This window comes from Nipponia nippon, unplaced genomic scaffold, assembly GCF_047370975.1.
Source record: "Nipponia nippon isolate SJK-2023a ecotype South Korea unplaced genomic scaffold, ASM4737097v1 scaffold_4, whole genome shotgun sequence".
Taxonomy (NCBI): domain Eukaryota; kingdom Metazoa; phylum Chordata; class Aves; order Pelecaniformes; family Threskiornithidae; genus Nipponia; species Nipponia nippon.
In genome coordinates, this window is record NW_028262358.1 from 62,767,722 (window position 1) to 62,795,432 (window position 27,711).

Here is a 27,711-nt window from a genome sequence, read left to right on the forward strand (position 1 = left end):
TGGAGTTCATGAAAAAACCAGGCCTGTTAAATGATGCTGCTCCAGCAGCAGCTTATGCTGGTTTATGTGCTACTTCCTCTACAGGAGCAGAGCCTCTGCTAGTCTAGCTAAAGTAGTAGGCATTGTCATTTTACTTGGGCTTCATATTGAAAGTGGATGTTCTTTTGTATGTGCTATTTTGAATTGTAAAAATGGTAAATTTGCAGTAATCCGAGATGGCTACCATTTTATTTGTATGATGGCTGATGTATTACTATCACAGATAAACAAGTTTAATACTTTACAGCTGAAAAATATTTGTGGTAGTAAAGGTAATTAAATAGGATCAGTGCAATAATTGCCTCAATTATGGAAATAGTGTATAATCTTGCAACAACATATTTTCTTTTCCACTTGAAAAAATGTGCGTAAGTCTAGACCCACAATACAAGCCACAGCGTGCTGCTAGTGTTGTTGTAACTCTTTGCACACCCACCTTTCCTCCAGGAAGGAGATCCCCTGTGTCTGACTTCTGTTAAACAAATACAGCAGCCTGCCAGGAGCTGTGGCAGAACAGACTCCGTGCATATTATACACGTTTAAAGTGAAAAAGACTATGAGAAGATGGTGCATTTGTTAAACTGGTTCAGATTTAATTCTGCGGCTCTTCCTGAGTATTGATTCTGGAGTCATGCCATATTTGCTTTCATTAAAATCAGTCTTTGCTTTCATTAAAATAAGTAGGAGGTTTATTTCTACACTTTGTGGCTTTGGAGAAGAATCTTCAAAATATGTATTTTAGGAGGTCTGTCAGAGTTCAAGGAAAATGACCCTAAGTTGTCTGTTAAGATGACACGGAGAGTAGGCTGCCTCGCTATTCAAATGGATGGAGTTAGTAACCCTCACTCCTGTTGACTTTGAGATTCTTCAGAGATGTAAGTGATGGCACGATTTATGGTCCAGATTGATAGTCACCGTGAGACCCAATTATGAGGGTGGGTGGGAATAAAGTACTGATGTCTCCAAATATTTCTTATGTCTGCATCTGATACGCTGATGTGTTACCCCCTTAAAGTTAATGGAACCCAAAAGTCCAGACTTCTTGGTCGCCTTCTAAGAAACTTATTGGGAAGTAAGATGTCAGGAGAGCACTGGTAGCTAACACAGCACGAAGCAGTTCACAGGATTCCATCCACTGGATACTCTCAGTAATACAACAACGGCGGAAATTTTAATTTGGTCTTGGCATGTTGCCTTTTCTTTGAAGTATGTTTACATTTCTACGAAAAATCTTAGTGCCTTTTCTTTGAAGTATGTTCACACTTCTACCAAAAAGCTTAGTACGTACGTAAGTGCTCTTAATTTTGAGTGCTTTACGAGCACTCGCTTCTCTTGACGTGTATACAAACTAGACATTTTTAAAAATAAGCTCTTTTTACAGACAGAAGCAGTAGCAACACTGCCCAGGCTGTTAGTTAGTAGGGTAGTTAGCACAGATGACTTCTGTCTTCTACTGAATTCCTGTTTCCTGCTGCCATGTGAAGTTCCTCTTCCTTGCTGCCTTTCCTTATTTAACTGAGCATTGGCCCAAGTTACATGACATGTTCTGCTCTAGGGCCTCATCCACTATCTTTCTGTTACATATAAATAAAAATTGTTGGCTAAGAGTGATCTAATGTTTTTATTCATCATGGTATGCATTGTGCAATTTTTATAATTAGTCATACTATGCAAATCTATTTAATTAAAAATGTAACAAGACTTGTTAATGTACATCTTGTAGTTGATTGTTTTATTGGTGTGTATGTGTTCAAAGTGTTCGTGGATGATGAGACTTTTGCCTCAATGTCCGTGTGCCTTTTGCTCTGATGAGTGGGTTTGAGTCAGAACAGGGCAGCCTCCCAGCCTTCTCCTCGATTTTCCTATGCATGGGAATGCACACAGGTTCAGTTTTAATTGACAGGAGGGAAAACAGGTAACGCTTATCTTCTGTCTGGTCACTTCTGAGGAGCTATTAACATCCCTTGGTCCAGCGTGTGGCACTGCGCGTGTCAGGGGGACAGCTGAAACTGGAAAGAGGGCATCTGCAAGACAAGCCGCCTGTGCCTGAGCACGTGTACGGAGGCATGTTTCCTGGTGGAGCTGCCTCCTGCTCCAAGGTCTTGTAGGCATCACGGCTGCTGGCTCAGCTGCCTGCCTGTGATTCACCAGGACTGCAGTGGGTAGGGACGAGGTGGGGACTGGAAAAGCAAGTATCCCACATCACGTGAGAGGACTGCCATGGCTGCCCTTAGCACCTGCAGTTCTGCAGCTGAAGAGTATGTCGTCTTACTGTTTTGATCAAAGTAGTATCTAGAATGTGCACAGTCTTTGCACAACATGGGATGGGACCCATAAACAGATGGGTAAGCTAAAGGAGCGAGAGCAGTCAGGATAGTTGATAGGAAAATAAAGGCCTGGTGTCTGGTTTTCATTTACAGACCTAGTTTAGTTTTTACTAGTAAGTGGTTACTTATGTACTTTCATAAGTTCATGAAGTTCATGTGGTTTTATGGCCTCGACTTTTAGAAGTGAGTCGACTCGTTGCTTATTTAAAGCTATTCAGAGTGCATCTATACTCTTGACAGCAGGATTCTCATTAGTCAAAAAGATGAAGGTTTCCCTTCTTATTCTCCAGCATTTTGTATTCAGTCTTACTGATTAATGCAAGGGGCCTTTTTTCCTTCGAAGAAGGTGGAAAGAAGAAATCAATTATTATATCAGAAGTTTATACACTAAATACTGAAGTTGTTTAAAAAATTAATGTACTGCTGTAAAAATAATTTGCTAGTCCTTTATTATCTTGTATATAAAAGTGAGGCCTTAGAGATATCTTTGAAGAGAGACTTAGAAACCTCTCTAAAGACGAGGTTATTCTCTATGCTTTTTTGACCATCAGAGGTAGAAGGAAGAGAGACTACAAGAGCAGCAGTGGAAAAAATTAGGTGTGTGTGATGTTTGAAACAGTGGTTGGCTTAATGGAAGCAAGTATTTTTTCTGAAATAGTGTCTATTTCTGCTATTTCCACCTTAACTTTTTTTTTTTAAGTTGGGGGGGGGGAAATCCTGTCTGTCTTTTTAAGGCTGTTTTGCTCTGTCCTAGATTTACATGGCATTGAAAAGAAGGTTTCCAGTCCTTTGATGCTGAGTAAATAGCTGTTTTCTCACACGAGGCGGGGAAAAAAAAAAGGCTCTACTTTCTCTGTTCCTTTGGCCTGATTTAAAACCTAGTGAAGTTGAAAGTAAATGCAGAGATAAATCTCCTGAAGGGAGAGACTGAGTTTGGAATTTAATTAGTGTCTATATATTCTAACATTGACCTGCAAGGAGTAGGTAGTTGGACTTTGATGATCCTTATGAGTCCCTTCCAACTCGAGATATTCTATGATTCTGTGATCTAGCACTGTCTATATTATGTATTTTTAAATTAATTTTTTTAAAAAAGCTTTTGACATAGCTGACTAATGTTGAAAATGTCCATGCAAAATATGATTGTGTGTTTTCATGGGTAGGTACATTGAAATTTTTTGGTGTACTGTTTTTGCAGAACAGAATGAGAGCTTTTAACTGTACCTTGATTTTCCTGATCTATCTTCCCAAGAAAGAAACATTTGGAACCCAGTTTGCAATGGAACCTTATTGTTTCATGCCGGGAAAACATGTCTATAAACGCAAAATGCCATATCCTTTCTCGATGCTACTATATAAGATAGATACCTACTTTGTCCTGAATCTCTCAGAACTAAGAAAATCAGAAATAACTTAATGAAATATTGCCGATCTGGAAAGGAGCATATGTTAAATTAACATATTGACTTGATCTCATTCTTGATATAAAATGCACTTAAGTTGAGGGGAAGCTTTCCTTTATGTAAATCAGCATCCAAGAGCAGAAGTAGAGCAGTATTTATTTTGCTTTACAAATACTATGACCCACACCTGTCTCAAGATTGTGGGGGGGTTTGGCTGTTTTTTTGGTTTTTTTTTGGTCCCCTACAAGACAATGATCTTCAGCTGTTAGCAGTTTTGGATAAAACTGAAGAACAGGATAAGAGGAGGATTGTGGATAATGCTCTAAAAGCACTGAAGCACATGTGCGACTTCTCTGTTCAGCTCGTGGTGTTCACAGTCCAAACTTTTTTTCTCTTTATTGTTTCGATAGTTGAACAGTTGCTGAGTATCTCATAACAGTAAGGTTATATGTAAGGTCATACAAAGTATTTTAAAAGAGAAAAGTATTTTAAAAGAGAAAAGTATTTTAAAAGAGAAAAGTATTTTAAAAGAGAAAAGTATTTTAAAAGAGAAAAGTATTTTAAAAGAGAAAAGTATTTTAAAAGAGAAAAGTATTTTAAAAGAGAAAAGTATTTTAAAAGAGAAAAGTATTTTAAAAGAGAAAAGTATTTTAAAAGAGAAAAGTATTTTAAAAGAGAAAAGTATTTTAAAAGAGAAAAGTATTTTAAAAGAATCGATGAGTTCTTTCAGAAGAAGAGGTCTTCTGAAGGTTTTCTTCCATCTTATAACTGGAGAAACTGAGGCTAGAGGTTATAACTTACCTCAGGCTTCAGAGAGTTTAAGTGTCAGAAAGAAGAGCAGTGGCAAGCAGGCTGCCCTGGCTTCTGAAACTGGCTTGATGCATCTGTGCCTTGAACTTCTGTTTTAATCCTTCTGGCTGGCAGTGGGGAGGAAGGGGAGGTTGAAGGCTGGAAATTAACTAGTGGCCTACTTAATGGGTGGTCATATCTAGGTTTCACAATAATGGCAGACAGTAGATTTGTGTGTGTGAAGACTGAGAGCCTATTAGAGCTGGAAGTGTTGAGGGGCTGGGTTTTTTTTTCTTTTTGGTGTTTTGTGTTTGTTTTTTTTTGTGGGGGGGTACAGGTGGGAGGTTCCCCTGTCAAATCCTGACTTCATGGTTGCTTGCTCTTTGGGTCTGGCATTCTTTTAAAACAGTATTATAACTGCTCTTATCCTAAGAAAATAGCAGGAGAAAGACATGAAATTCCTGTAAAATGTAGCTTGATGAACATACAACAGGTGTCTTATGGAGTGGGAGGAAAAAATCTGTATATTGTGATTCAGCAATGTCTTATCAGTGCTTCTGTTTGCAGGACTTTTCATACGCAATTTGTCTATAAATTTCTTTTGCCCCTTTTGCAATGGTATATGATCTTGAATTCAGTTGGCTTGATTTTCTGTAATGTAACCTGACATGCCCAATGACACAAGATAGCTTTCAGTTAGTGTTACATCAAGTGTTTTTTTTTTTTGTTGAAAACATATGCAGTCCTAGTTATCACAGCCTGCCAACTCTTGTGAAAGATACAAATTGTCTTGTCTTCACAAGTTTTTTCCTTTCTGTTAGTTAGCTAACTCGTGTTGAATACTGCCTTTTGTCTTCCCTCTCCCCTGTGAAAGAGCAAAAAGGTTCACGTCAGTAAGTTCAGACTGGCAGAGTACTTCACAAGGCAGTGGCTGTAGAACATGAACTTAAGTGCAACTCATATTCGAAATCCCAGTAATGAACTTCATGTAGTGTTTGCGTAGTTTACAGGGACTGAAACAATCCTGTGAATGAAGGAAGATATCAAATCTAGAGTTTAGCCGTTGAAAATTATCAGATTACCCATAGTAGACGGCATGTAGCTATTATGGTGACTGTTCTGGTGACTGGCTTCAACTTGCTTTTCATTTCATAGGTAGAGATATCAAGCCTTAATACCTGATGTTAAAGCAGAAACATCAATTAGCACGTTGTTATATTTACATTTCCCAGATCACAACATAATTATCCTAATAGTCTTTGTTCAAACTGCTGTTAAGACTGTTACATATCAGATAATGTATTGTGCAGGTAATTATACCTATAGAATCCGGTGGGTGAAACTGGGTGTGTTTAAGTGTAGTGGTTTAACTGATAGTGAGTTTGAAAGTGTTGTAAAAAGGAAAAACCAAAAATTATCCCGTGCCCTCAAGATACACATTTGCCCTCATTCCTTCTCTTGAGAGTGTCTCACCCCATCAGTAAGAGCTCAACTGTGATTGTATTGGTACATGGTACGTCTAATGGTTGGCGGGGGAAAATCCCTAATAGGGGCTGTGTAAACAAATGTGGGGTTTTGTGGGGTTTGGGGGTATTTTTTGTTGTTTTTTTGGTTGTGTTTTTTTTTTTAAAGAATTTAACAGCCTTGCTACTAAAATTATCCACCACTTTGTGCTCTCAAGGGAGCATTGCCTTCATCCTGGTTTTCATATAGAAGGTCCCACAGAGCTGAGACAAGGCTGAAATAATCAAAACTTTCTTGCTAGGAGTACCTCAGGAGTTTCTTTTTCTGCCCTAAACCAATGGATGGAGGGAGCAGATTTGTCAGTACAGTCTGGTTTTATACAGCATTGGTACCTTTTTATGCATGTTTAATAGTGTTATTAGGAAGGTTTTTTTACAAAAAACAAAGTACCTAAAGTTATGTGCTATTTTCTATTGTAATAGGTGTCTTTTATTTGTAACAGGTTGCAGGTGGCTAGGGTGCCATTTTATTAGGCATTTGGAAACATGTTGTGGGCTGGCATAGTTTTTGACCACAGGGGCCTTGAAATAAAATCATGCTGCATAAGCTGAATGTGCTGTTGATCATTTTTTCTCTGTTAGAATTCACCTCTGCATTAGTAAGTCAACAGAAAGAAATATGCACCAACGCCTCAGCTGCCTGTGTGTCATAGCCCAAATCCGTCTTCACTAGCCCCAGAAGCATTAAACTTAGTCATTACCACGTTTTGTACTCGGAGCAAGTCACTCTTATGGGTGCAGGGGATCCTGTAAGGACCAAGGAAGGCATTCTCAATCTTGTAGCTGTTCCCCATGACTTCTCAGATAATAGGGAAACAGAGATGCTGAAACAGTTTATCATACCTGTAAGCTTGAAAGCCCCTTTGGAAGCCCCTCCAGTCAGGTGTATTTTTGTGTTAGATACTTCTCATGTGTTTTAAAAGGCCTATTTAAGTAGTGTAGCAATTAAAGGTGATTGATTGAACAGAATGTTTAAATGGGCAGAAATCCTTTCTTAGTGACTTAAAACAGTGAAAGGGAGTGGAGTGATATTTAACTAAGCTGCCATGTGTTGTTTCTGTTACTTTTGTTCTGTTGGCAACAGTCTTGGGCATGCATGTAAAGTATTCATGGTACTAACTACCGTCCTCTTTTTGTGGCTCTGTGTGTACTGTTATGTAGTATTTGTGGCAGGCATTAAGTGGATGAGATTTGAGGAATGGAGCTGTTTCTCTTACAGGACAAAGTAGTAGCCTGTATAAGCCCCAGAAGGCAAATGGCTGAGCTAAAGAACAGCTTGCGTTAGAGCTTTTCTTTTTCCTTACTCTTTTTTTTTTTTTTTTGTTCACGCCCTTTAGTACAAAGTGTCTTTAACTGTAGACAAATGCCATCATATATAGCTTCCGTCTACGCCCAGAGAGTCCGAGGTGTAGCCAAGCGGCAGGACGTAGCCAGGAGGAAACGCGTACCAGAGGTGGGCTCTGGGCTTGGTTCAGAAGTGGTGCCCTCTTGCAGAATACTTCTGTTTTGGTTGGGTGTTTTGTACCCATGCTGGAAAAGGAAGAATGGTCCAGCTGAGCCTTCAGGTGGTGCTGTGGTGTTCTCCATCTACTGGGTTCCTGGCTGGTGAGGCTGAGGTGTGTGAGAACAGAGCTGTCCTGCCAGCTGAGCACCATCCAGGGCTCCTCTGTAAAGAGCATCCCAGGCCACTGTGACACATATCATGTTGACTGTCATAAACTTTGACCCTTCTTCTTCAGTATTGTTACCCATGTCGTTGAGGTGATCATATACATCTGTACAATCTTGTATTTTCAATATGAGCCACCTGCAGACTTGTCAGCTAATGTATGTGCCATCTTGTGGCGGGTGATCATGTTACATCAAATTTCTCTTTTAAAAAAAAATCCGAAGTGGGGAAAATCTGGTAATTTTAACATTGTAAAGATGTTCTAGCTTGCAGTTTTTCTTCGGTAGCATTTTGAAATGGTGAGCACACATTTCATTAGAGAGGTGGAAGTGGATGAAGATGAAGGTCTCACAGGTAAAACATCTGGCATGTTGCATAGTGACCCTTGGAGCTGTGAAGGATGGAACACGCCGATTGCAAAACTTGTGAGCAAGTGCTCTGTCGTAAACAGCTAAAGAAAATCCAGAATGCCAGCAAATGAAGGAAATCCAGCTAATTAAAACCACCCAGACTGTTTGTATTTTGTTCATTTTGCAAAGTGAATGTTAATGGTTGGTGCTGTAGAACTAATGGTGTGGTACAGAATATTCACTCCAAAAGTCCTTTCGTTGTCCTGTGTTGTCTGTACAAGCTAGAAATCCTGATTTTTTGAGTTTTCACATATAGAAGAGAATGTTCCAACACCTGCCTGTAATTGTGGGTGTATGCATTCCTAATGCAAAAGGTATGCACTGCATAGGAAGGTGATTAAGTTGGGGGGGGCGGACACCCAACACATGCATATATGGAAGAAGACATCCTCATTGTTTTAGCTTAGAGTAGGCTAAAATTGCTAAACATGAATAAACAGAGCAGCTGGCAAAATGCAGGTTCATGCCTGGAGCCTTCCAGGCTCCTTTTCACTCAGTGCTCATCTGCTTGTGCAAGCACAGCTCCATCCTCCCGCCGCCCTGCGAGGAGGAAGGAGCAGCCCCTGCTGCCGAGGTGCTTCCAGCTCTCCGCAAGCGTGCGGGAGACAGCGTTCCTGAGGGCGGCTTGCTGCAGCTGAGGAGACAACGCTCATAGACCCCTTTTGATTAGGATGTGTCAGTGTTGTCAGGGCAACTGTTAACAGCGGCGTATCATATTTTCTCCTCTTGTGTTGCGTGCTGAATATTTTAGCGTGCTGTAGCTGGAAGAGGGTTGCAGGGAAAAAGGTGCTGCAGCAAGGAACCCGGAGCTGTGGGCTAGGATCTGACTGAACAGGCTAAGACAGCGACAAGCAGCATCCAAACCAATGTGCCTTTAATTAGGGCTTTTCTTGAAGGTGGGGAAAGACTGCAAGGCTTTTGCTGCCGAGTGGATGTTGGTATTTGTCAGCTGTTTGCATACTGCTTATCCATAGGGGATCTATTACAAGTGCTCAAATGAACAGGCAGCGTTGCAGCTAGCTGCTAAGCAGGGGCTGCAGTTTCTTACTTTTTTAATAAGCAAGAGGCAACAGCAACATGCCTGGTTCAACTACAGCCCTCCGACAAGAGAGATTGAAGAAGACAAGTGCCAGGCCAAATCCCTTGGGTTTATTCACCATTAACGAAGAGGATGAGCAGCAAAAGAACGGGAATTCCAAAACACTGAAAGGTATGTCGCGGTTCTGCAGCGCGATCAGGGCTGTGTGTGCAATACGCTGCACAGCAGGCACAACGTTTTATTAGCTCTTCCGTGTGCTATGGAGACTCTGTAAGTGACTGGTGCAGTTTGGCAATGCATGTTGGCACCCACAAATGCACTGTGCATGATAGGTGTCTGTCTAAATCCCCTGGATTGTTATGCAATCATCTGCTTGGGATATGAAGAAAAAAAATGCTTTTTAGTTATTAACCCTATTTTTTCTAGTAGGGATAAGGGTCCTGCATCAGAAATACATCAGTAAATTTCTGTGTGTTTTAGTTGATTTCTGTGCACAGTCTGGATAAATACCTGTAAAAAAACAAAACAAAAAAAAAGACACCAAAAAAAAAAGATGATTGTAGGCTTGGAGAAAAGAGAAGGCAATACCAGACTGTTATAGAAGACAGCTTTGCCAAAGACAATGTAAAATTAGATATACTTCCATTCCTGCACATAAGGGGCAGTGTGCCTTTGGCATAGTATAGAAAATTACACATTGTTCATATATGCTGACTTTGATAAGTCTGACAAAAAAACAAACAAACAAATTGTAACTGCTGAAGAAAAATACTTATGGTGCTTAACGTAGGTGAGTGGTGGTGGCAGAGGGATGCTGATGGCTGTTGATTTGGAACAGAGGTCTGTCAAGCCTGTGTAGCCACTGTCTATCTTGTATCATGTAATTAATGTTTTCCACATGGATCCTAGTGTTTAAATTCTGTTGGTCTGGCAGGGATCCTGCACCTTACAATTATGACTGGAATTTTACGTTTGATCACTACAATTTTTATTCTTTTTTGTGATCAAATGATTCCGTTTATATAAGCGCTCCTTTTTGTCATCTTATTTGGGGGGAAAAGATTGTACCAGATTTTTTGTTTACAAAACAAATGTTAGTTTGTAGCCTCAAGACAGTGTTTTAATTTTCAGATGTTACCACTCTACCATGTAATGGGAGAGGCTAGCAAGCATTTAAATAGCAAATTTATAGTATGTATATTTATTAGAGCTGAATCATTTACAGCTAACTGGTTATTTTCTTTTTCTTGAAGGAAGAAGGTAGCTTGGTAGCTGTTAGAAACAAATTCAGAACTCGGGATTTTTTTTGAGTTTGCAGCTTGTACTTTTTTTTTTTCTCAGAATAGTAAAGCACCTGACAGATTTGAGCATTGTCATAAAATATATATTGCTAGTCATTCTTAATGCACCTAATGTGTTAAGGTCTTGTGTACATAGTTACTTGCTCTTCTGTGTATTTGAAACTGCCCATATAAAATGGGGATACAAACTCTCATGTGAGGTTATTGAGTTTTTAATGTTTTAAGAAGCATATTACTTTCCTTTATCACCAGCTGGATGACTTCCAGAGTCAACAGTCCACAAAGCTAAGAATCAATAATTTTTCTGGTTTTGTTCAATGGCACTGATAGTTTCCCAGGGTAAAAGTTCTTGTTGACTTAGCTAGTGTTTTCTACTTGCAGCAGTTATACAGATGTGCTTATCCTTTGCCTCTTTTGTTAGAACTGAGGTTCCATTTTTGATTATTCCTTTTTTCTTTTGTTGCTGTGAAATGTAAGTAGACAAATGTGCACAGGAGCACAGACAGCAAACTAACAAGTGAATGTGGTTTTAGTATAAAAATTTGGTGGCTTACCTTGAATGCTCCTAGTGAGAAATAGCACAGAGGCTGTACAAAATACTTTGGAAGTATACTTGTTTGTTTTTCTTTTACTAAATACTTAAAATGACTCATAGTGTCTCTAGAACAGCATTTGCATGCTGATGGATGTATTTATTTACCCTTCTGTACATTTGAAAGCATTGTCAGTGGTTAGGTGGGTTCGAGCTGGAATGCCTGGTCATCGGGAGTGCGTGTATTCAGGTTGGTGTTCTCCTTTCCCTAGCTGGCACCAAGCAAGGTCATTCCCGCACAGCTCTGAGCAGAAGCATAAGATGTGTGATGGACTCATGCAAGGCTTTCTTGAGTCTTTAGAGTCTGTTGTTCTGTTGCTACTTTACAGTGTTTACTTCATCTTAGTTCTTTACCTGTCCTGTTTGCTCTGCAAGCATCTGCTGAGATTTTTCTTTTTTTTTCCCCCCTCCTCTAGCACATACTAAGTCAGTGTCATCTTCATGGGAGGTGGGCTACATGTTGTCTTCATCTGTGGTTTCTATAATCATGCTGGACCTTTCTTTGTACAGCAGTTCAAAACCAAGAGGTCTTCAATGGATCTGATACACCAAAGTAAATAAAGCAGCTCACTCCTCCATTAAGGATATTTGAATATCATCACAAGTTTTAAAATAATCGTCATTTTGGTAGTTCAGGTCTTCTCAGAATACTAAGGCATGAGTTCGTATGAGAATTATTTCTCTCATCTGGGAAAAAATATTTAAGTGGATCATGAAGTGGCTAACATCTGTGAGATTTTCTGTAAATTGGTTTTGATATCAGCAATTTCTTTTCTTGTTTTTGGCTGTCTGTATTGTAATTTGAGATGTCTGGTAAGCAATGAGTTTGTTCCTCCAGTGTAAACAAATAATGAACTGAAAATGTTTGTCAAGGATTTTTTAAATCTGGCAGTGATCTTTGTAGCCATGTGCTCCTGATACTTCCTTTCCTTTGATGTGAATTGTATTCACTGCTTTTTCACCAAATACTTTCACTTCATTTCCCCCCCCCCCCAACACCTAAATGCATGTTTTAGGAGGATGGAAAGAGGCAGCAGTTGACTTCTGGATTCTGAATAATGTTGCTACTTGCCTCTGTATATCAGTTAGCTAACTGGTAGTTAGAAAGGTAAGAGAATTTTTTTGTTCAGTCCATGCCTGAGAATTTCCTACAGGCCTGAATGTGAATTTCATATGAGCCAGTGTCTGTTAAGACATTTTTAGTACTGTATTAGATTTGACAGGATTGCTGGCTGAAATTGTTGGTCACAACTGGGTGGGTGTATGTGGGTGGTGGGGGTATTCCCTTGGTATTTTTTTAGTAGGTAACTAGTCATTCTTCTGCTAATATGTTCCTTGGAAATCCTGAAAGTTGTTGGCTGTTTTCATAGACAGTGCTCATATTGGGAAATGAGCCTCATCTTATAAACGTTCATACGGGTTTGTCCCTTATTTTGAGCTTGGTGTTTTTCCATTTGTTCTAATGGATTTGACAGTTTCCTTTAGCTTGGGGTGCAGGTAGGGTTTTGGTTTTGGGGGGGTGTGGTGTGTGCTCAAGTTTTACTGCTTTCTTTTGTCATTTTGCCAAAATACTAGTTCAACAAAGCAAGCTTTAGTAAGATGCTTGAAACTTAAATTAGTGAGCTCAAGTGCGTGAATGACTGGAGATCTACAAAATTACAATTTAGGAAATGCAGATGTAGTGTCTCAGCCTGATTCTTTAAAGAGGTGTTTTTATCATTGAATGTTAATAGAGGTAAAATTCACGTCTTGTTTGTGAGCTGGGAGCAGTGAGAATTGGCACAGGTATCCAAGCTGTGTGGTACTTACACAGACTTGTGACTACGCAGAAGACTTCCAGGTAATAAATCCTGGTTACTGTTTGGTTGAAGTCTGAACGTGAATTGAGGATGAACTTCCTACTGGGATCAGCATCTACCTAAAACCAATCTTGCAGACGTATCTGGTTTTGTTCCATTAAGCAGCCTTAGAAATCAGTTCACAGCAAAGTAATAGACTAGTGTTTCCAAGGGACATTTTTGACAGCTTAACACTGGCGCTTGCATTTTCAATTGTTAGAGCTATGCTTCTGAATGCCGTATCGGCATGTAGAGCATGCTTTTCACTCAGTGTTATTTATTTCATAAACACTGTTGCCTGAAAGGTCTTGGATATATCCTAAGTCTCCATATAAAGCAATGTGCTTTTAAAATCTATTTCCCTTTAAAAACTTAGGACATAGTCATGCATGCAATATATGCCATGTGTTTTATTTAGGCTACATATTTACATCCTATGTGTGCTACTGTTGTAAGGACTGTGTTGTAAGCTCTTTGGGACAAGGTCTGCATTTTTGTTACGAGTCTGTATAGCACCCACTATTGCAGGGTCTTGAGGTCCAGCCGTTGCGTGGTAGAACAGTGCAAATAAAAATTACTTTGAATTGCCTTTTTTACTGATAATAAACAGCCTCTATTCTCCTCTCTCATTATAACATACAAGAATTTTGCTACATAATACACTCTTCAAATACAATTTGTACAGGTTTACAGAAGCTTATTTTGCACTTGAATTGTTTTTTTGTTTTAGTCACCAGCTTTCCAGCAGTTCTGCAACTATATTTGCAAAGAAAGCAGACAAAACAGGCACAGAACCACACACTTTACAACTTCAATGTTCCCTTAAAGCTTGTGTTGTAAAACAAATATTGTTTCTGTGGCTGAAGATAGTGTGTGAATGTGGTTCTTTATGTAAATCACAAAGATATGTCCATGTAGATTAGTGCTTGTTTAATTAAAGGTATCCCTCCTGTGTGTGTGAACTTTCGCCTCAGCCATTCTTTGAATTCAGACACAAGCAATTCAGTTCACCGTAGTATTTCCCTCCTCTGCCACGTTGATGTTGTGCACCTCAGATGTAATCTTAACTTTTACTCAATTTTACAATTGAGTGATGCCTCCTCTCCTTCCTCTTGCAGGGGGGAACTCCTTCTCGGACTATTGATAATGTTATGTTCCTAAAATTATCATTTGAAGAGCGTAGAAAAGTAATGCTTATATTTCTGGATTATAAATTTGAATAATGAATAACTGTAATAGCTACCTATGAGATTTATGGCAAATGAATGAAGAGACTAACAATGGAATCCTTCACCTGCCTGTATATAGAGTATACCTCTAATCTGCTGAGTGAGTGTTGCTGCTAATGCAAGGCTAGACATATGTGCTTTATGTCTCTGAACAGTAATACTGATTCTTTGTCATCTTGAAAACAAACAGGAGGGCTTTTTCCAGTCCTTTGGTGCCTGGCAGTGATGTCTGTGATTACTAGCAGATTTTGCTGCTGTTGAGCGGATGGTAATGTTTTTGTGTAATGCTCATTTCAGATGTAGGCTTTGCTGATCCAGAGGGATGAGGGAGATTTCTAACATGACTGTTTACGTGCTTAGTCTCAGTATTCTGCATGTATTGGGGAAATATGTATTCCTTGTTAAAGTCAGATTGGCTAACTTTTAATTCAGTTGTTATTTTGTTGCTGTGTGTCTATACCCAAACACAAACTTGAGATACCTGAAAGAAAAGGAAATTTGGCGTCTTCAAGGGCATTAAACTGATAGTCCTGGAAACTGAAACTGTATACCTACAAAACAGGTACTGCATGGGGTGTGGAAGCGTAATCTTATCCCACGCTGCGGAGTCTGTGCCTCAGGCTGGATCCAGAATGACAGCTTGGTCTCTGGCTTCCACCACACTTTAAACCAGCAAAACTGCCTGGGATGGTGGTTCTCCCAGTGGGGCCTCTTAATGCTAGTCAGGAGGCTGACCTCCAGATTGCTTTGGGCAGAGCAGTGAGCAGCTGTTAAAGGCTGTCATGAAACCACGTTCACCAAAATCAAGTATTGGAGGTTTTCATGACAGTTGGTAGCCTTATCTTGCCCATCTGCATTTGAGACAAAGTTAGGGGAAAGAGTGGGTGGAAGGAAGGGAAGGTACCAATTCTCATTACAATGCTGGTTGTGTAAAGGGGCAGGGCTGAGAACCTGGGCAATGTGGTTAGTCATCCTGCACCTTCCAGTGAGTTCTGCTAATGTTTCTCTACACTTCCTCTTTATTTCTGCTAGCAAAGAAGAGGAGGGGTCCAAAAGTATCTGTGATTTTTCTGGACACTTATTTAAAAACAACTCTCAAAGTATCTGGGAGGTATAGTCTTCAAAACCCCTGTATTCATTACCTAATTTGCAGCCGTTGGGGGTGCAGAAGGAAGTTGTGTTTTTTCAGGAAGCTGCTACGAAGTCGTCTCCTTTGTAGGATTTCACTGTTCATAGCTGTAGGCGCTTGATAGCTTGAAACAACTTATGTGTAATAAAGACAAAGAGATCCTAACATGAAGTAATTTATTTGCAATAAAGCAAAGAGACCATGCTGGAAGTGTCAGGGATAGCGGGGAATATGTCTGCGGACCAGTGGAGCAAATCTGATTTGTTCAGTCCCTCTGGCTTTCAAGAGTGAAAGTCCCAGGTCTGAGGACTTGGCTTGTGTTGTAACACAGTCTGTTCATCAAAGTGTGTGCCGGGATTACTGAGAGCTTATCTATGCTGGTTAAGAATCATCTTACGCTTCTAGCTCAGCTCTGTAAGAAGAGGCTTCCACTGCTGATTCTGGAGGATTGTGTTCATGCATTTTTGTCAATTGTTTTTGTGGCGGGAAACAGCCTATGATCTATTCATCTGCTCAGGGAGCATACTTGACATTGAGTACGTGGATGGCAAAAGTCCATAAAAAGTGCAACAAAGTCTTTAAAGTTTAAGGTATTTATTAAAAAGAATTCAGGTTAACTTGGCATGTGAACTGAGGATAATCCTAATTAGGGAAAAGACTGGATTTTGTAAAGTAACTTTTGTAAGTAAACAAAAAGTTATTTCAACCAAGATATATAAATGATAACATAGTATTCATCAGAGCTGTCCATGTGAGGACAGTGTGCAGTATTTGGTTACTGTACTTGCAGGAAAATGCTTGTTGAAGTTGCAAAAAAGATTGGAGTTCAATTTAATTTAGGCAATTCTCAAGAAAGCTTTATATAATAAGAAACACCACTCATGAAAGATTGATAGCAAGCAGTGGAGTTTCTTCCTTTTTCACTGTTACCACTGTAAAAGTAGTGGCTTTAGAAACCTTGAATTGGGAATATGTTTCGAACTGCAGGGAAAATACATGTAAAAGGAATGTAGGTTTATGGTAATTTCTTATGGGGGAGAGAGAAACCTGGAAAGTGGTAGATCTGTCCAAGGATCTTGAAATTCTCTGAGGTCTTGTTGTATTCTTTTTTTTTTTTTTCCTGAAAATATGCTCATAATACTCTTTCAATGGGTTTATACAGTAACGTGCCATTGGAATAAGATGTCAGCAAGAAGAAACGGACCTCTATGCCCTATCTGTACCACGTTACACATGCCTGGGTAGTACCACGTTTTTATTTTGCAGTGGAAAAATGAGGCAATAGCTAAGCATGTATTTTTAAAAGAAATATGTTGCAGTTAGATCCCCTGATGGTTTTGTGATTGTGGTGTTGTCAGGAGTCTTGGCACTCTTGCTGCTGTTTGCAAGCTTGCTCAGAAACTGCTGTATCCATTCACTCCTTCAAAGTTGCCTTTGTATCCAGGTACGTAGAAGCCTGGCTTTATTGTTAAGAGAAAACCTTTTTCTTGTCATATTGAACCCCAGAGAAATTAATGAGCACTGGCCTAGTGTTGCTTCTGGCCATGAGCAAGTGATGATAGAACTCCACTCATTACTGGGCTCAGCTGAATCCGTGGGACTACATCATTTTTCTTCCTGCACAAACTCACACGTGTCCATTCTTTGCTTACTCAGCTACCCACAGAGTACTTTTTGTGCCTTTTTGTTCCCTGCTTCTTTAAATTCAATCTGCACTTTAAAACTGGAGAACTTGTTTTTCTGGTATTTGGGAATTAAGAGTTCTAAGTGAAAGCATCTCAAAAGAGGTCTGTATTATTATCCGAAGTCTCTTCAGCAGTGATTTGTGTTTTTTAAGCCACGTTAAGGAATTATTTAACCCAGTATACCGAACCTCAGGCCACAGCAGTAATGTGCCAGCAGAACAAATGCCACAATGATTGATGCAATTTGCTCTATTTTAATGAACTACCTTCACTCACTGAAGGTGCATCTTGCAGTGCACTGTGTTTGCAGTCAAGCAGTACTTGAAACTCATACACATGAGTTTCACCTGTACTGAGTTGAAGCATGGTATGAATAGATGCTGATGTCTGTGGGTCAGATCTGTATAATGAAGGTGAGGGAAGCTATGGGCAATGCTTAATAAGCAAATGAAAGTGCAGATGAAACATCAGAAATGAAATTAGGGAGTACTTTAAAACTTGGGCTTTCACATCTTGTTGCTTGCGGCAAAATATTTTTCTCTTTCAGAGGGGTGGAATCACGTTTACCAAATTCTGTACAAAATTCCCATCTCATTGATTTCTAGGTTTGACAATGACAGCCGTTGAATATCCAAATTGTCCGAAACCCCATCTTAGTGATCTCTATGTATAGATGTAGCGTAACTGCTTAGTCAAGCTCAAGGTAGGAATGACTAGGGATAGCATAGAGATTGTTTACATTTTCTTTCTATACTAGCAGTTTCAGAGGAGAAGCACTTGAATGTTAGCTTCACTTTCTCCTTTAAATGATTGACCTGCTGATAATGGCTAGAATAAACAAAGTTCCAGTAGGCAGGTCACTGCAGCTTAACCTGGATGCAGGTTTCTCCAGAAAGTAGAATTTGTGTCCCTGTACTAGAGCGGGAGACAAGGGGTTTGGGGCAGGCTGTGCTGGTGGAAAGCTGAACTGCTGTGTCAGTACTGACACAGACCTGTAGCTGCTCTCTGTGTGTGTTTGTGCTGGGGAACTGTTGAGTTGTTTTGAACTAGAATAATACCTTGCGTAGCTTCAACGGGATGATGGTACAAGATTCTCTCTGTCTGTTTGCCAGATTAAAAGTCCATTGAAGTTTTTGTTCACTTTTATTAATGCTGAGCAAATAGATTATCTTCTAGTTGTTTCAGATCTGTTGAAGCCTAGTTTTGCTCTTTAGCTCTGTAGAGGCAACGCAGTTTTTCTCAGGGATTAGCTATGCTTCTGTAGATTTGAGTTCATGTCTAATTTGTAGAGTTTATCTGTGCAGAGGTTAACAAGAGGAAACTGGGATTGGAATCAAGAGTTTGAGCAAATTGAGCACAGGTATCTGCTGAGACTGGTGGGAGGCAAAATGTGGAAAGCAGCAGAGATTCCAAATCATAGAAGCCTTCCAGTTGATACCCTTCACTTAGGAATAAAAATTTAGTTAGCTGAAGCATTCTTCCTTTTCTGGTACTAGCATCTATATAGCTGGCTTCAGGGAAAGCAGGAGTTTCTTGTTAGAAGTCATAGTGGTGTATTTACAATTGGTCCTTAATCTCAGTAAGTGGTTGTCAGTAGTGTGTGTTGGAGGCCAGATTTACAATCAACTTGGAAGAGGAGGAGAAGAGTCAGTTTTGCTTAGGACTTGAGAATTACCCCAAAACCTCAACAATCCAGGAGAAATGCTCAAGGTACTGGAAGTCCCAGAAAGGACTTGATGTACTTATAAACTGAATTTGTAGTTTGGTTGCTGGCCACCTGCTCTTCAGTCTTTTCCTCTTGTTTAATACTTCTACAGCCTGAACTTCCAGTCATGCCTACTGATTGGCATAGTCCTTCACCTGGAGGTTGATTTTTTTCCACAGTCAACTTTCTTCTGGGTCTTCCTCTTACATCTGATGCAGATGTAGGAACAACTGTCCTTCCACAGTCTGGCATGCCAGGTACAACTGCTCACAGATCTCTTCTGTGATCTGCTGCTGATTTTTTGTTTAGCATTGGAAGGTTGTGGAAGGAGGCTGGTGCCATTGCACACCCCTGCAGCCGGGAAATACTCTGGCTGGTGGAGTTTTGTCCTCAGAAGAGCCTTGCTGCAGCCTAGTGCCATAGCCACATCTTATTGCATGGTGTGCTGTGCTAGATGTGTGCTCTCTTCCTTATCAGGAACGGGGGTGCCTTCTGAAGGATCTGAGGATAGTGGATGACAAAGAAGCATTAAGAAGAATTTTTATTGTCTGTATGTTGGGAGACAATGGGGAAAGGGAGTGAGGAAGTAACATACGCTTCCAAAAATAACATTTCTACAGGATACCTGAGCTCTAATTTGATTGATGGGAATATGATTGCGGTGTTGACGTCTTGGGCGGAGACAATCTGACTAGGTGAAAGTCCAGTGACAGATCCTGGACCTAAAATCTCATAACATCCTAAAACATACTGTTTAGTGTTCTGAAGAGTCTTGGGTTTTCCATTCTTGAATTCCAGATCTTTTTCAGCTTCGTTTTAAACTCCCGCAGAGGCAAGGTTTATTGTAGAAGTGCTGACAGAACTCGATTCACACGGTTGTATCTTAGTGTGCAAAGCTATCTTGTTTCTCAATTCTGCTTCAGAGAGCTTTTCAGAAAGCTGTTTTGGAAATGCAGGTTTATCCAGTTACCCACCCTTGACGTGAGAAGTCATCCTTTTAAGCAGCCAATTCTAGCTTTGTTTTTTTTCCTTTTTCAAAGTCAGTTTCCTCATTGCCTGCATGCTGACTAATGCAGTGATGAAAATTACAATACTAAATTTTGGCTTGTATACTAAGAGACCATGAATGACATCAAATGTGTCTGAACTGTTTTTGAAGACAGAGGTGTGATGTCAGTGGGGTTTGCACTTGTTTATACTTCTGAGCGCAGCAGTGGCAATATGGTGGAAAACAAACGGCTGAACCTTCTTGCCTGTCATTCCTTCTTAATTGTAAGGGCTATTTCATTGAGGAATGTGCACCCCATCTTGGACGTGCAGTCCACGCAAACTCTAAGACAAGGCTACTTTCCCATTTTGTGTGCATTCCCTTTCACTAGAAAAACCAAACCATGTTTATTTCACACTTTCTTCCCTGCAGCAAAGGAAGAAAAAGTAGTTTGTGTTTTAAAAAACAAACAAACAAAAAACCCCAAAACAACCTTCTCCAGCTATCTACCTATGTTAAACTGCTGTGTTTAGTTGCAGTCTGAACTGCAAAATAAGAGGGTAAAGGGGTAAAGAAAAAGCAGATGGCAGTCGCCATCTGTAAACCAGAAAAGAACAGCAGCAACCAGCTGCTGAGTGAGGTATTGGCAATGAAATCAGGCTGCAGACCAAGCAGCTTGTGCTTGTTGTTGTGCCTGGGTTATCAGCCTTTTGGTATGTTCTTACGCTTCCAATCTGTCTTTTCGGAAATATTTCATAACGTATTTATTTACTTTTGTGCCAGGATTTTTCTTCACCAGGTTATTCTCAAGTTTAAGAAACACAACTGTCAACTAGTTTGTGTTCAGGGCGTTTTTGAGCGCCTCACTGTCCCTGCGAGTTACCTGGATTGCTGCTGTAAACCACATCTCAGGTGCTCAGTGTCACTGAAGATTGTATGCAGTAGCTTGGCTTTTCACTGCAATACGTTTAACATAAATCTTTCTAGTCAGTAACTGATGCAGAGCATAGGAAAGCAGTGTAGTGAAGACCGTGATGCTTATGGATGCCCCCTTTTTCTGTTAGACTTTGGTTTAATCACCATTCTTACAGGTTTCGCTTGTTTGTGGCATCTGTGTGATGAGCAACATTCCAAGGCTGAAATATTTCAGGTGATAGTATGATGGTTTGATCATCATATCCTGAGAAATGAAGACAGCATCTCTGTGATTACAGTGTGTTGGAGTTCTGAATAGGCTCCTGGCTCCAAGGTTTTTGGTGGTGATCTATGCTCATCTTAGCTCTGCAAACAGGCCCTGCAATTGCCTGGCTGTAAAGAGGAGTTCAGTGTGTCTTGCTGCTACTAGCAGTTCCCTTTAACACTCAGTGAAGATTTAGCTTAAATTTTGAAAGTGATGTTCTTTGGTCTTTCCCTTTATATTCCAGGCTTTGATTATGGAGTTTTCTTAAACTTGTCCTAGGATTTCTTTTCAAAAAGATCTAGGTAACTGCCAGTAGCCAGCTCTTATCACTAATCTAGTCCTAGATGGTGAGGCTGTAGCTTTTTGGGGTAAATCAAGGCAAGAAGCTTCTGCTGATGAAGTGTGGAAGCCTGCAGGCCAGTCTTCAGTGGAGGTCTCAGACAAAGATACTTTAACATGTCTTTGACCTCTTTTGTTTGTGTGTGGTGGTGTTTTGTTTGTTTTTTTTTTAAGTACGGGAAACAACAGTATGGCCTTGTAAACTTGAACGGGTAAGTTACCAAAAGCTTTAAGAAGGAGCTGTGTTAGTGAGAGAGGTTACCCTCACTTGTTTGTTACCGTTCACTCTTGCTTGCCCTTCTTGTGTGGCGAGTGAGTCTGACACATTGCAATCAGTGAGTCACAGAAGCAGACACCTGCTCTTGAAACCATGTAAGCTAACAGCTTTAAAACGAAAAAAGCTAGGGAGCAACCTGATGAGCAGGTTTACTTTTGTATTTGTGATATTGGTAACATCTATTTTATCTGTCCTAAAGAGAGCCAAGATATTTCTTATAATGATGCTGTAGAATAGTTGAAGTGGGTTGGTAAAGTTACTGCAAACTAATAAATGGGATGTTCTGCGGAGTAAGCAGGATCCAACAGCTATAATTCAAAGTAAGATTTTGAATTTTTCTCCTTGGTTACAAAACCTTTTGTAATGTGTGTCTGTGTGGGGGTCCATTTACTTATTTTTGAAAGCCTTTGCCCTTCTCCATCCTCAACCAATTTTCTGCCACGGAATATCCAACCTGACCTGCTGACTTTGGTGGGCTGAAGTAGTGTGAAAGTACACCGAGACAGGAGGCTGGGAGTGGATGAGTCACAAAAGTCAAGAGAAGACATAACAATATAAATACCATGTTCTTCACTTGAGGAAGGCTTGTTTTTTGTTTTAAAGTAGCTCTTCTGAGACTGGTTATTGGAAAACCAGTTATTGATTAACAGTCCTTCTGAGACCTGTGTTGCAAAGACTGCCTTTTCACGTGAAAATTCTTGTGACTTAGAGAATAACTGGTGATAAATATCATGTCTAGTAACATTTACAGGAACAATCTCTGTTTCCCTCTCTGGGCAGGGGAAACTTGTTTTTGCAGGACATCCTGACAATAGTGATCATAATGAGAGCTTTCCCTTCTGACTCAAATATTTCAGACTGTGTAGGGATTATTGAATATTACTCTGTGGAAAAACAGCCAGCCAGGGAGGCTCTAATTACTTGTGATTGAGCAACAGTGCACCTACTTCCCATTCTCTGCACAGTGTTTTCTCCCTTTCTCTTGTCCCAGCTTATTTGATTGACCTTTTGCTTGAATCTTCTTTAAATTAAAACAGCATTAGTTATATACTCCAAAAAGGTTTCATATGTAGTGTAACCTATGTGTATATGTTTGTGATCTCTCTCTCTCAATTCTTTTTTACAAAATGAGAATAAAATATCTTGCCTGTAAACCTTTTGAGAAGACTTTGCTACTTGCAGGTATTAAAAGATGTTGTAAAATCACCGTCTGCATGTGCTTAAATGTTCACTCTCTATTGCACTCTTGGATCTTTAAAGGGGAAAATCCAATGAGATCTGGCTTTCCTGTTATATAACACACTGCTGTGCAATTCTAAATGCTGAAGCCACCTTCCAAATACCTTTATTTTGTGCTGCTGTAAAGTAGTGCAATGCTGGATTATGTTTTATGCTTTGTTTTTTAAAGGGGGGAATATAAAATGAGGAAAATAATGAGTATGTTGGTGTCCTGCTTGCCTTCAAGATTAACTGGGACTTTCTGCTGAAAGAGAAGTTGATTTGTGTTGGATACAACTCATTGCTGAGTTAAGTGGAGCATTGAGGCTTATGTTAATCGGCAGTGGGGCCTTTTCTGCGGTTTCCCCTGTGCTGTACTCTCTGTGACCTGGTTGGGAAGGGCTAGCTGGTCAGAGCTGCTCAGGCACAGATGCTTGCAGAGTAGGGCTGTTTTAATGGGCCACTTGCATAGCATGTTGGTTGCGGTCCACTGAGCTCTGCCTTTCACCTGCCAGTAGAGCCAAAAGCTGTGTGTGCTGAGGTGGTGGTGGCCAAGCAGATGGCAGTGGAGATTGCCTGCCAGGGTGATCTGCTGAGCAGGTTTGCTGCCACTGCGTTGGATTGCCTATTCATGGACTCGATGAGATGTAGATACATCAGGTGTTATAGTCTTTTAAACAGTTTGAATTTCTTTTGGTAAACGTTATAGATACGGTGCTTCCCAGTCAGCCTAGGAAATCACAAGTAACAGATCACAAATTTTAAAGTACTTCCATTCCCTGTCCCGCCCAGGTAAGGCATTATAACATATTATAGTGTGGTTTGTGATTTTGGTGAAGTATAGGGGCTAAAAGTTTTTCATCAGTGGTGTTTGTGTAAGTGTTCCCACTGTCTGTGGGTACCTTTTGGGGGATGTCTTAATGTCAGCTGATCCCCAAAGCTTTCTACAAGCAAGGATTGCTACTGCACCAGTGTTTCTAATCCCAGCCTCTGTGGCAAAGTAGAAAGCAGTGCTGTGTTGAAGTGCTAGGGAGAAAGCTGACTTTTTTGACAGGAAGAGAAGCCTTTCTCCCTGCATCTGCCCTTATGCAAGCAGGGTACTACCCTTTACCCACATACTATACTAGAGTTGTATTGCAAGGCATCATTGACAAATATTCCAGTACTTGAAATCTGATTATTTGAGAAAGAAAATAGATAAGTATTGCTAAGGCATTCCCCCACCCCCAGGTAAACGAAGTAAGAACACTTATCTATGGGGGAAATAAGGGTGTCGACTTTTTTTTTTTGAGGGCCATTGTATCTAAACAAATACATAGAATCATTTAGGTTGGAAAAGACCTTTAAGATCATCAAGTCCAACTGTTAACCTAGCACTGCCAAGTCCACCACTAAACCATGTCCCTAAGCACCACATCTGCATGTCTTTTAAATACCTCCAGGGATGGAGACTCAACCACTTCCCTGGGCAGCCTGTTCCAGTGCCTGATTACCCTTTCAGTGAAGAAGTTTTTCCTAATATCCAACCTAAACCTCCCCTGGCTCAACTTAAGGCCATTTCCTCTTGTCCTAATCACTTGCTCCTTGGGAAAAGAGACCGATCCCCTCCTCGCTACAGCCTCCTTTCAGGTAGTTGTAGAGAGTGATAAGGTTTCCCCTGAGCCTCCTCTTCTCCAGACTAAACTACCCCAGTTCCCTCCGCCACTCTTCATAAGACTTATGCTCCAGACCCTTCATCAGCTTCGTCGCCCTTCTTTGGACACAATATGGACAGATGTAGGCAGATTGCTAATGCCAGCTGGAGTGTGGGAAGAGGTTACACTATTGATTGCGTCACAAGCTTTGGCAGAATGAAACACAAAGCTTGCAGACAGTGATTCTAGATCCTGTTCTTGCTGTTAAGTCAAGTACTTAGCTTCTAAGACACTGGAAAAAAACCCTTCTAGACTGTTGCCTGCAGTAGTTAACTCTACACATAGATGAACACTGATTTTGTAGTCTGCTGTCACAACTGGAAAGATGTCACATGGTATCAGCTGGAGCCCACCTATTAAAGGACTTAAGAATGTCAGTTTGAGCAGTGAAAAGCTAGACTTCGCGTGTGCTCCTTTCCCATAGTCTTTAAAACCTCTTCCAAAGGTCGTCTTATAAAGCCCTCTCTGAACAGGAGTTGAAACTGAGAATTTAAAAACTGTATAAGGAAAAAACAATGCTTACTGACCTTAAAGTATTTAAAATATTGCATGGGATAGTTGCAACTGAATGGTTTGCTCTTTTCAGAGCTGCAAATGTTTTGCACAACTGTAATCCTGTCCTAAGTAGTTGCAACTCATGGGTAGTGCAGAGCTAAGTCTGTCACAAGAAGAGGTGCTGTGTGTGGGGAATGTTAAAGAAGTCTGTTTGGCAAGAAGATGCAGTGTAAGACTTTTACAAAACCATTAAAAAGGCTGGGCCAACTGTGTCCCTGTTGTAATTCTTCTGAAGTGAATTGAAAAAGTGAATTTGACCTCCTGTTTTCAGGCTTAGAGCACTTACCTTTTTCTCTTGGTAATGGACTGAAAGCACTTACTGCTCTGTTCTGGATCTCTCTGGCTTTACTGAACTGGACCGCATTTTGCAAGTAAACAACTAATGGTCTAATTCTTGCTTGAAAGAAATAGCCATTTCAAAGAATGAGACAGCTTCCAGGGACAGGTATAGCTGTAGTATCTGAAGGTGCCATGAAACTGGTGCAAGTTTCTCATCAGCCTGTGAATCCCAGATCTGTTTATCTTCTGAATTAATGATGGGTCTGTACATCCTGCTGTCACATTCAGTCGTATCTCAAAATAGCAGAACTGTTCAAAGTTTTATAATTTTGCACTGGAGTAATTACTTTTTAAAAATCCTTTCTTGGAAAGTGGGGAATGACTTGTGTTGTTAGGCAACCTGCAGAAAGGGTGTTTGGAGCAGGGCACTTGTAAAATGGTCTGAATCGCCCCTCCTCTCAGTCAGGGCCGAGGCATGCCGGCAGGACTGCAGGCAGTGCTGCTCCTGCACAGCCTGGCATCGCTTGTGTGGAAAACCAAAGGGCTTCAGTCCTGAAGCACCCAGGCTGCTACTCGTCAGAGAACAGGGCTCCATAGGATTTAATGGGAAAACAGGTCCAGAGTGTCTGGCACAGGGAAGAAAGGCATTATGAAGAAGTAGTTCTTTCTACTTTAATTTTTTTTTTTCTCTGAAATCTTGTTTTTTCCACACTTCATGTTTATTTGTTGAGATGGTTACTTACCTGGGCTTCCCGGAAGATCACACTGTCTGTTTACTTGGAGTAGCGCCTGCTTGTGGGCCATCTAGCTCTTCTGACTTTTCTTGTGCTTTAGAGTTTCCCAAAGATCAAAGCTGCATTTACGAGAACTGGAGAGACATCATGCTGGACTAGGACCAGATTCCTTGGGTTTGTTCTTATGCTATTGGCAGTAAACGTCTAGATTGTTTTGCAGCCATACTATCAATTTGCTGCATTGCTTAACCTGTGAGGACCTGGCACTGGATTCAACTCTACTGCATTTATTTTACTGGAAACAATGCATCATGAGTCAGAGAGAGAGAAGTGTTAAAATGATGGATTTTGAATGTCGTCCAATATGTATAAAGTCAGCACTTTAAAACACAAAAGCTAGAAGTGACTGTACTGATGCAGTTAGCCTGTGCCTTAGAGATAGTATCACAAAAAAGTGAAGCAGTACGCTCAGTTCTTTCATGTCTAGTCTCTGAAGTCTGAATTATTTAATAGTGAACCGGTCCCAACAGTTATTGGCTGGCTTTGGAGGCTTGGGAGGCTTTTTTTGGGTTTGTGTTTTTATTCTTTTTTTTTTTTTTTTGTGGCAAGTACTTTAACTTGTGCAAATGAGGCTGCTGCTTCAAGACTAGGCTTTGGCTGTAGCTTACTAACTGCCTGAAATAAAGCTTTTGGGAGCAATGAGGTTACCTCCTCTTGCTACTGAATCAAATACTAAACTGCTGCAGGGGTGTTCAGGCTCTGTTCACTGTTCCAGTAATTGCTGTGTTTGATAGTGTGGCTCCGTTTTCTAGATCTTCACCAAATCTTCACCTCAGTTCAGAGCTTGTTTCCTCAAAGAGCTGCCAAACATACAGTTTAGCTAAATACAGAAGAGACTGTTCTTTCCACAGCATTTTGTTTGCCAGGAGAAAGGGGAATAGCTTGGAGGAAAGGTGCACCAGCACACAAGGTGCAATTCCTGACAGTTCTCACAGAAAAGATGCGTAGGTGTGTCGTCACACCTAGATACAGATGTGCTTATACCAAGAGCGACTGGGTAGTGTTTCAAAAGCGTGCATGTATACCATGGATACTGTACAGTACTGTTACATGTGTAACATTTCGTCACGCTACGCTAAAACGCTATTTTGGAAAATGTGTGCATTTCCTAAGGAAAATGGCCTACCGCCTGAACTGTTCGCTGAAGGTTCCCGTGTCCTTCCAGTAATAACAGCCTAGTGAAACCAACTTCAGCTGCTGTAGCCTGCATTTGTAGGAACTGTGAAATGGTGGTAATAAATAGAAATATTTTTCTTTTCTTAACGCTACTTAACTGCAAATTATGCTGCTTCAAGCTTCTGGATTCTGCCCCCGTTTTCATTCTTATTAATGAAGCCTACATACACTGCTGCTTAATGCTAACTTCTTGTAACTGAAACTTGCCTGTTTTTGCTCAACAGTGGAAGCCGTGACTCTCCTGACAGCCTCCTACTGAAGACTGTATCAGACATCATTGCTTAGGTACATAAATGTGTGGAATAACTCTCTTAAGTTCTCTCCTCCCTGGCACACTGGGTAGGAAGGAAGCAAATCTCAGACTCAAGTGAATTCCTTCCTAACCGTATTATTAATCCAAATAGCTGATTATTTTTTTAAAAAATATGGATTCTGTAGATATAGGCCTAACTGAAATCCAAACATGTACAATTATGTAACACTTTGCTGTAGAAATGCTCGAAACCAAACTGGCATCCTAAGGCTCATAACAG

At 40.4% G+C, this 27,711-nt stretch overlaps 1 protein-coding gene across 9 annotated transcripts in view; it reads left to right on the top strand.

Moving 5' to 3' along the window:
• MAP7 (microtubule associated protein 7) overlaps nucleotides 1–27,711 on the top strand; it is a 124,823-nt gene that overhangs the window by 4,398 nt on the left and 92,714 nt on the right. For 4 of the 9 annotated variants that reach the window (XM_087777414.1, XM_087777418.1, XM_087777421.1 and 1 more), the window contains exon 1: nucleotides 8,730–9,370. The exons of 1 other annotated variant lie outside the window; for it this stretch is intronic. In XM_087777414.1, the coding sequence (XP_087633540.1) occupies nucleotides 9,238–9,370 (133 nt within the window). In that variant the 5' untranslated portion in view covers nucleotides 8,730–9,237. Of the gene's footprint in view, nucleotides 1–8,727; nucleotides 9,371–27,711 lie in introns of those variants that run through there. 4 more of the 9 variants (XM_087777417.1, XM_087777415.1, XM_087777420.1 and 1 more) reach the window with 2 other exon arrangements.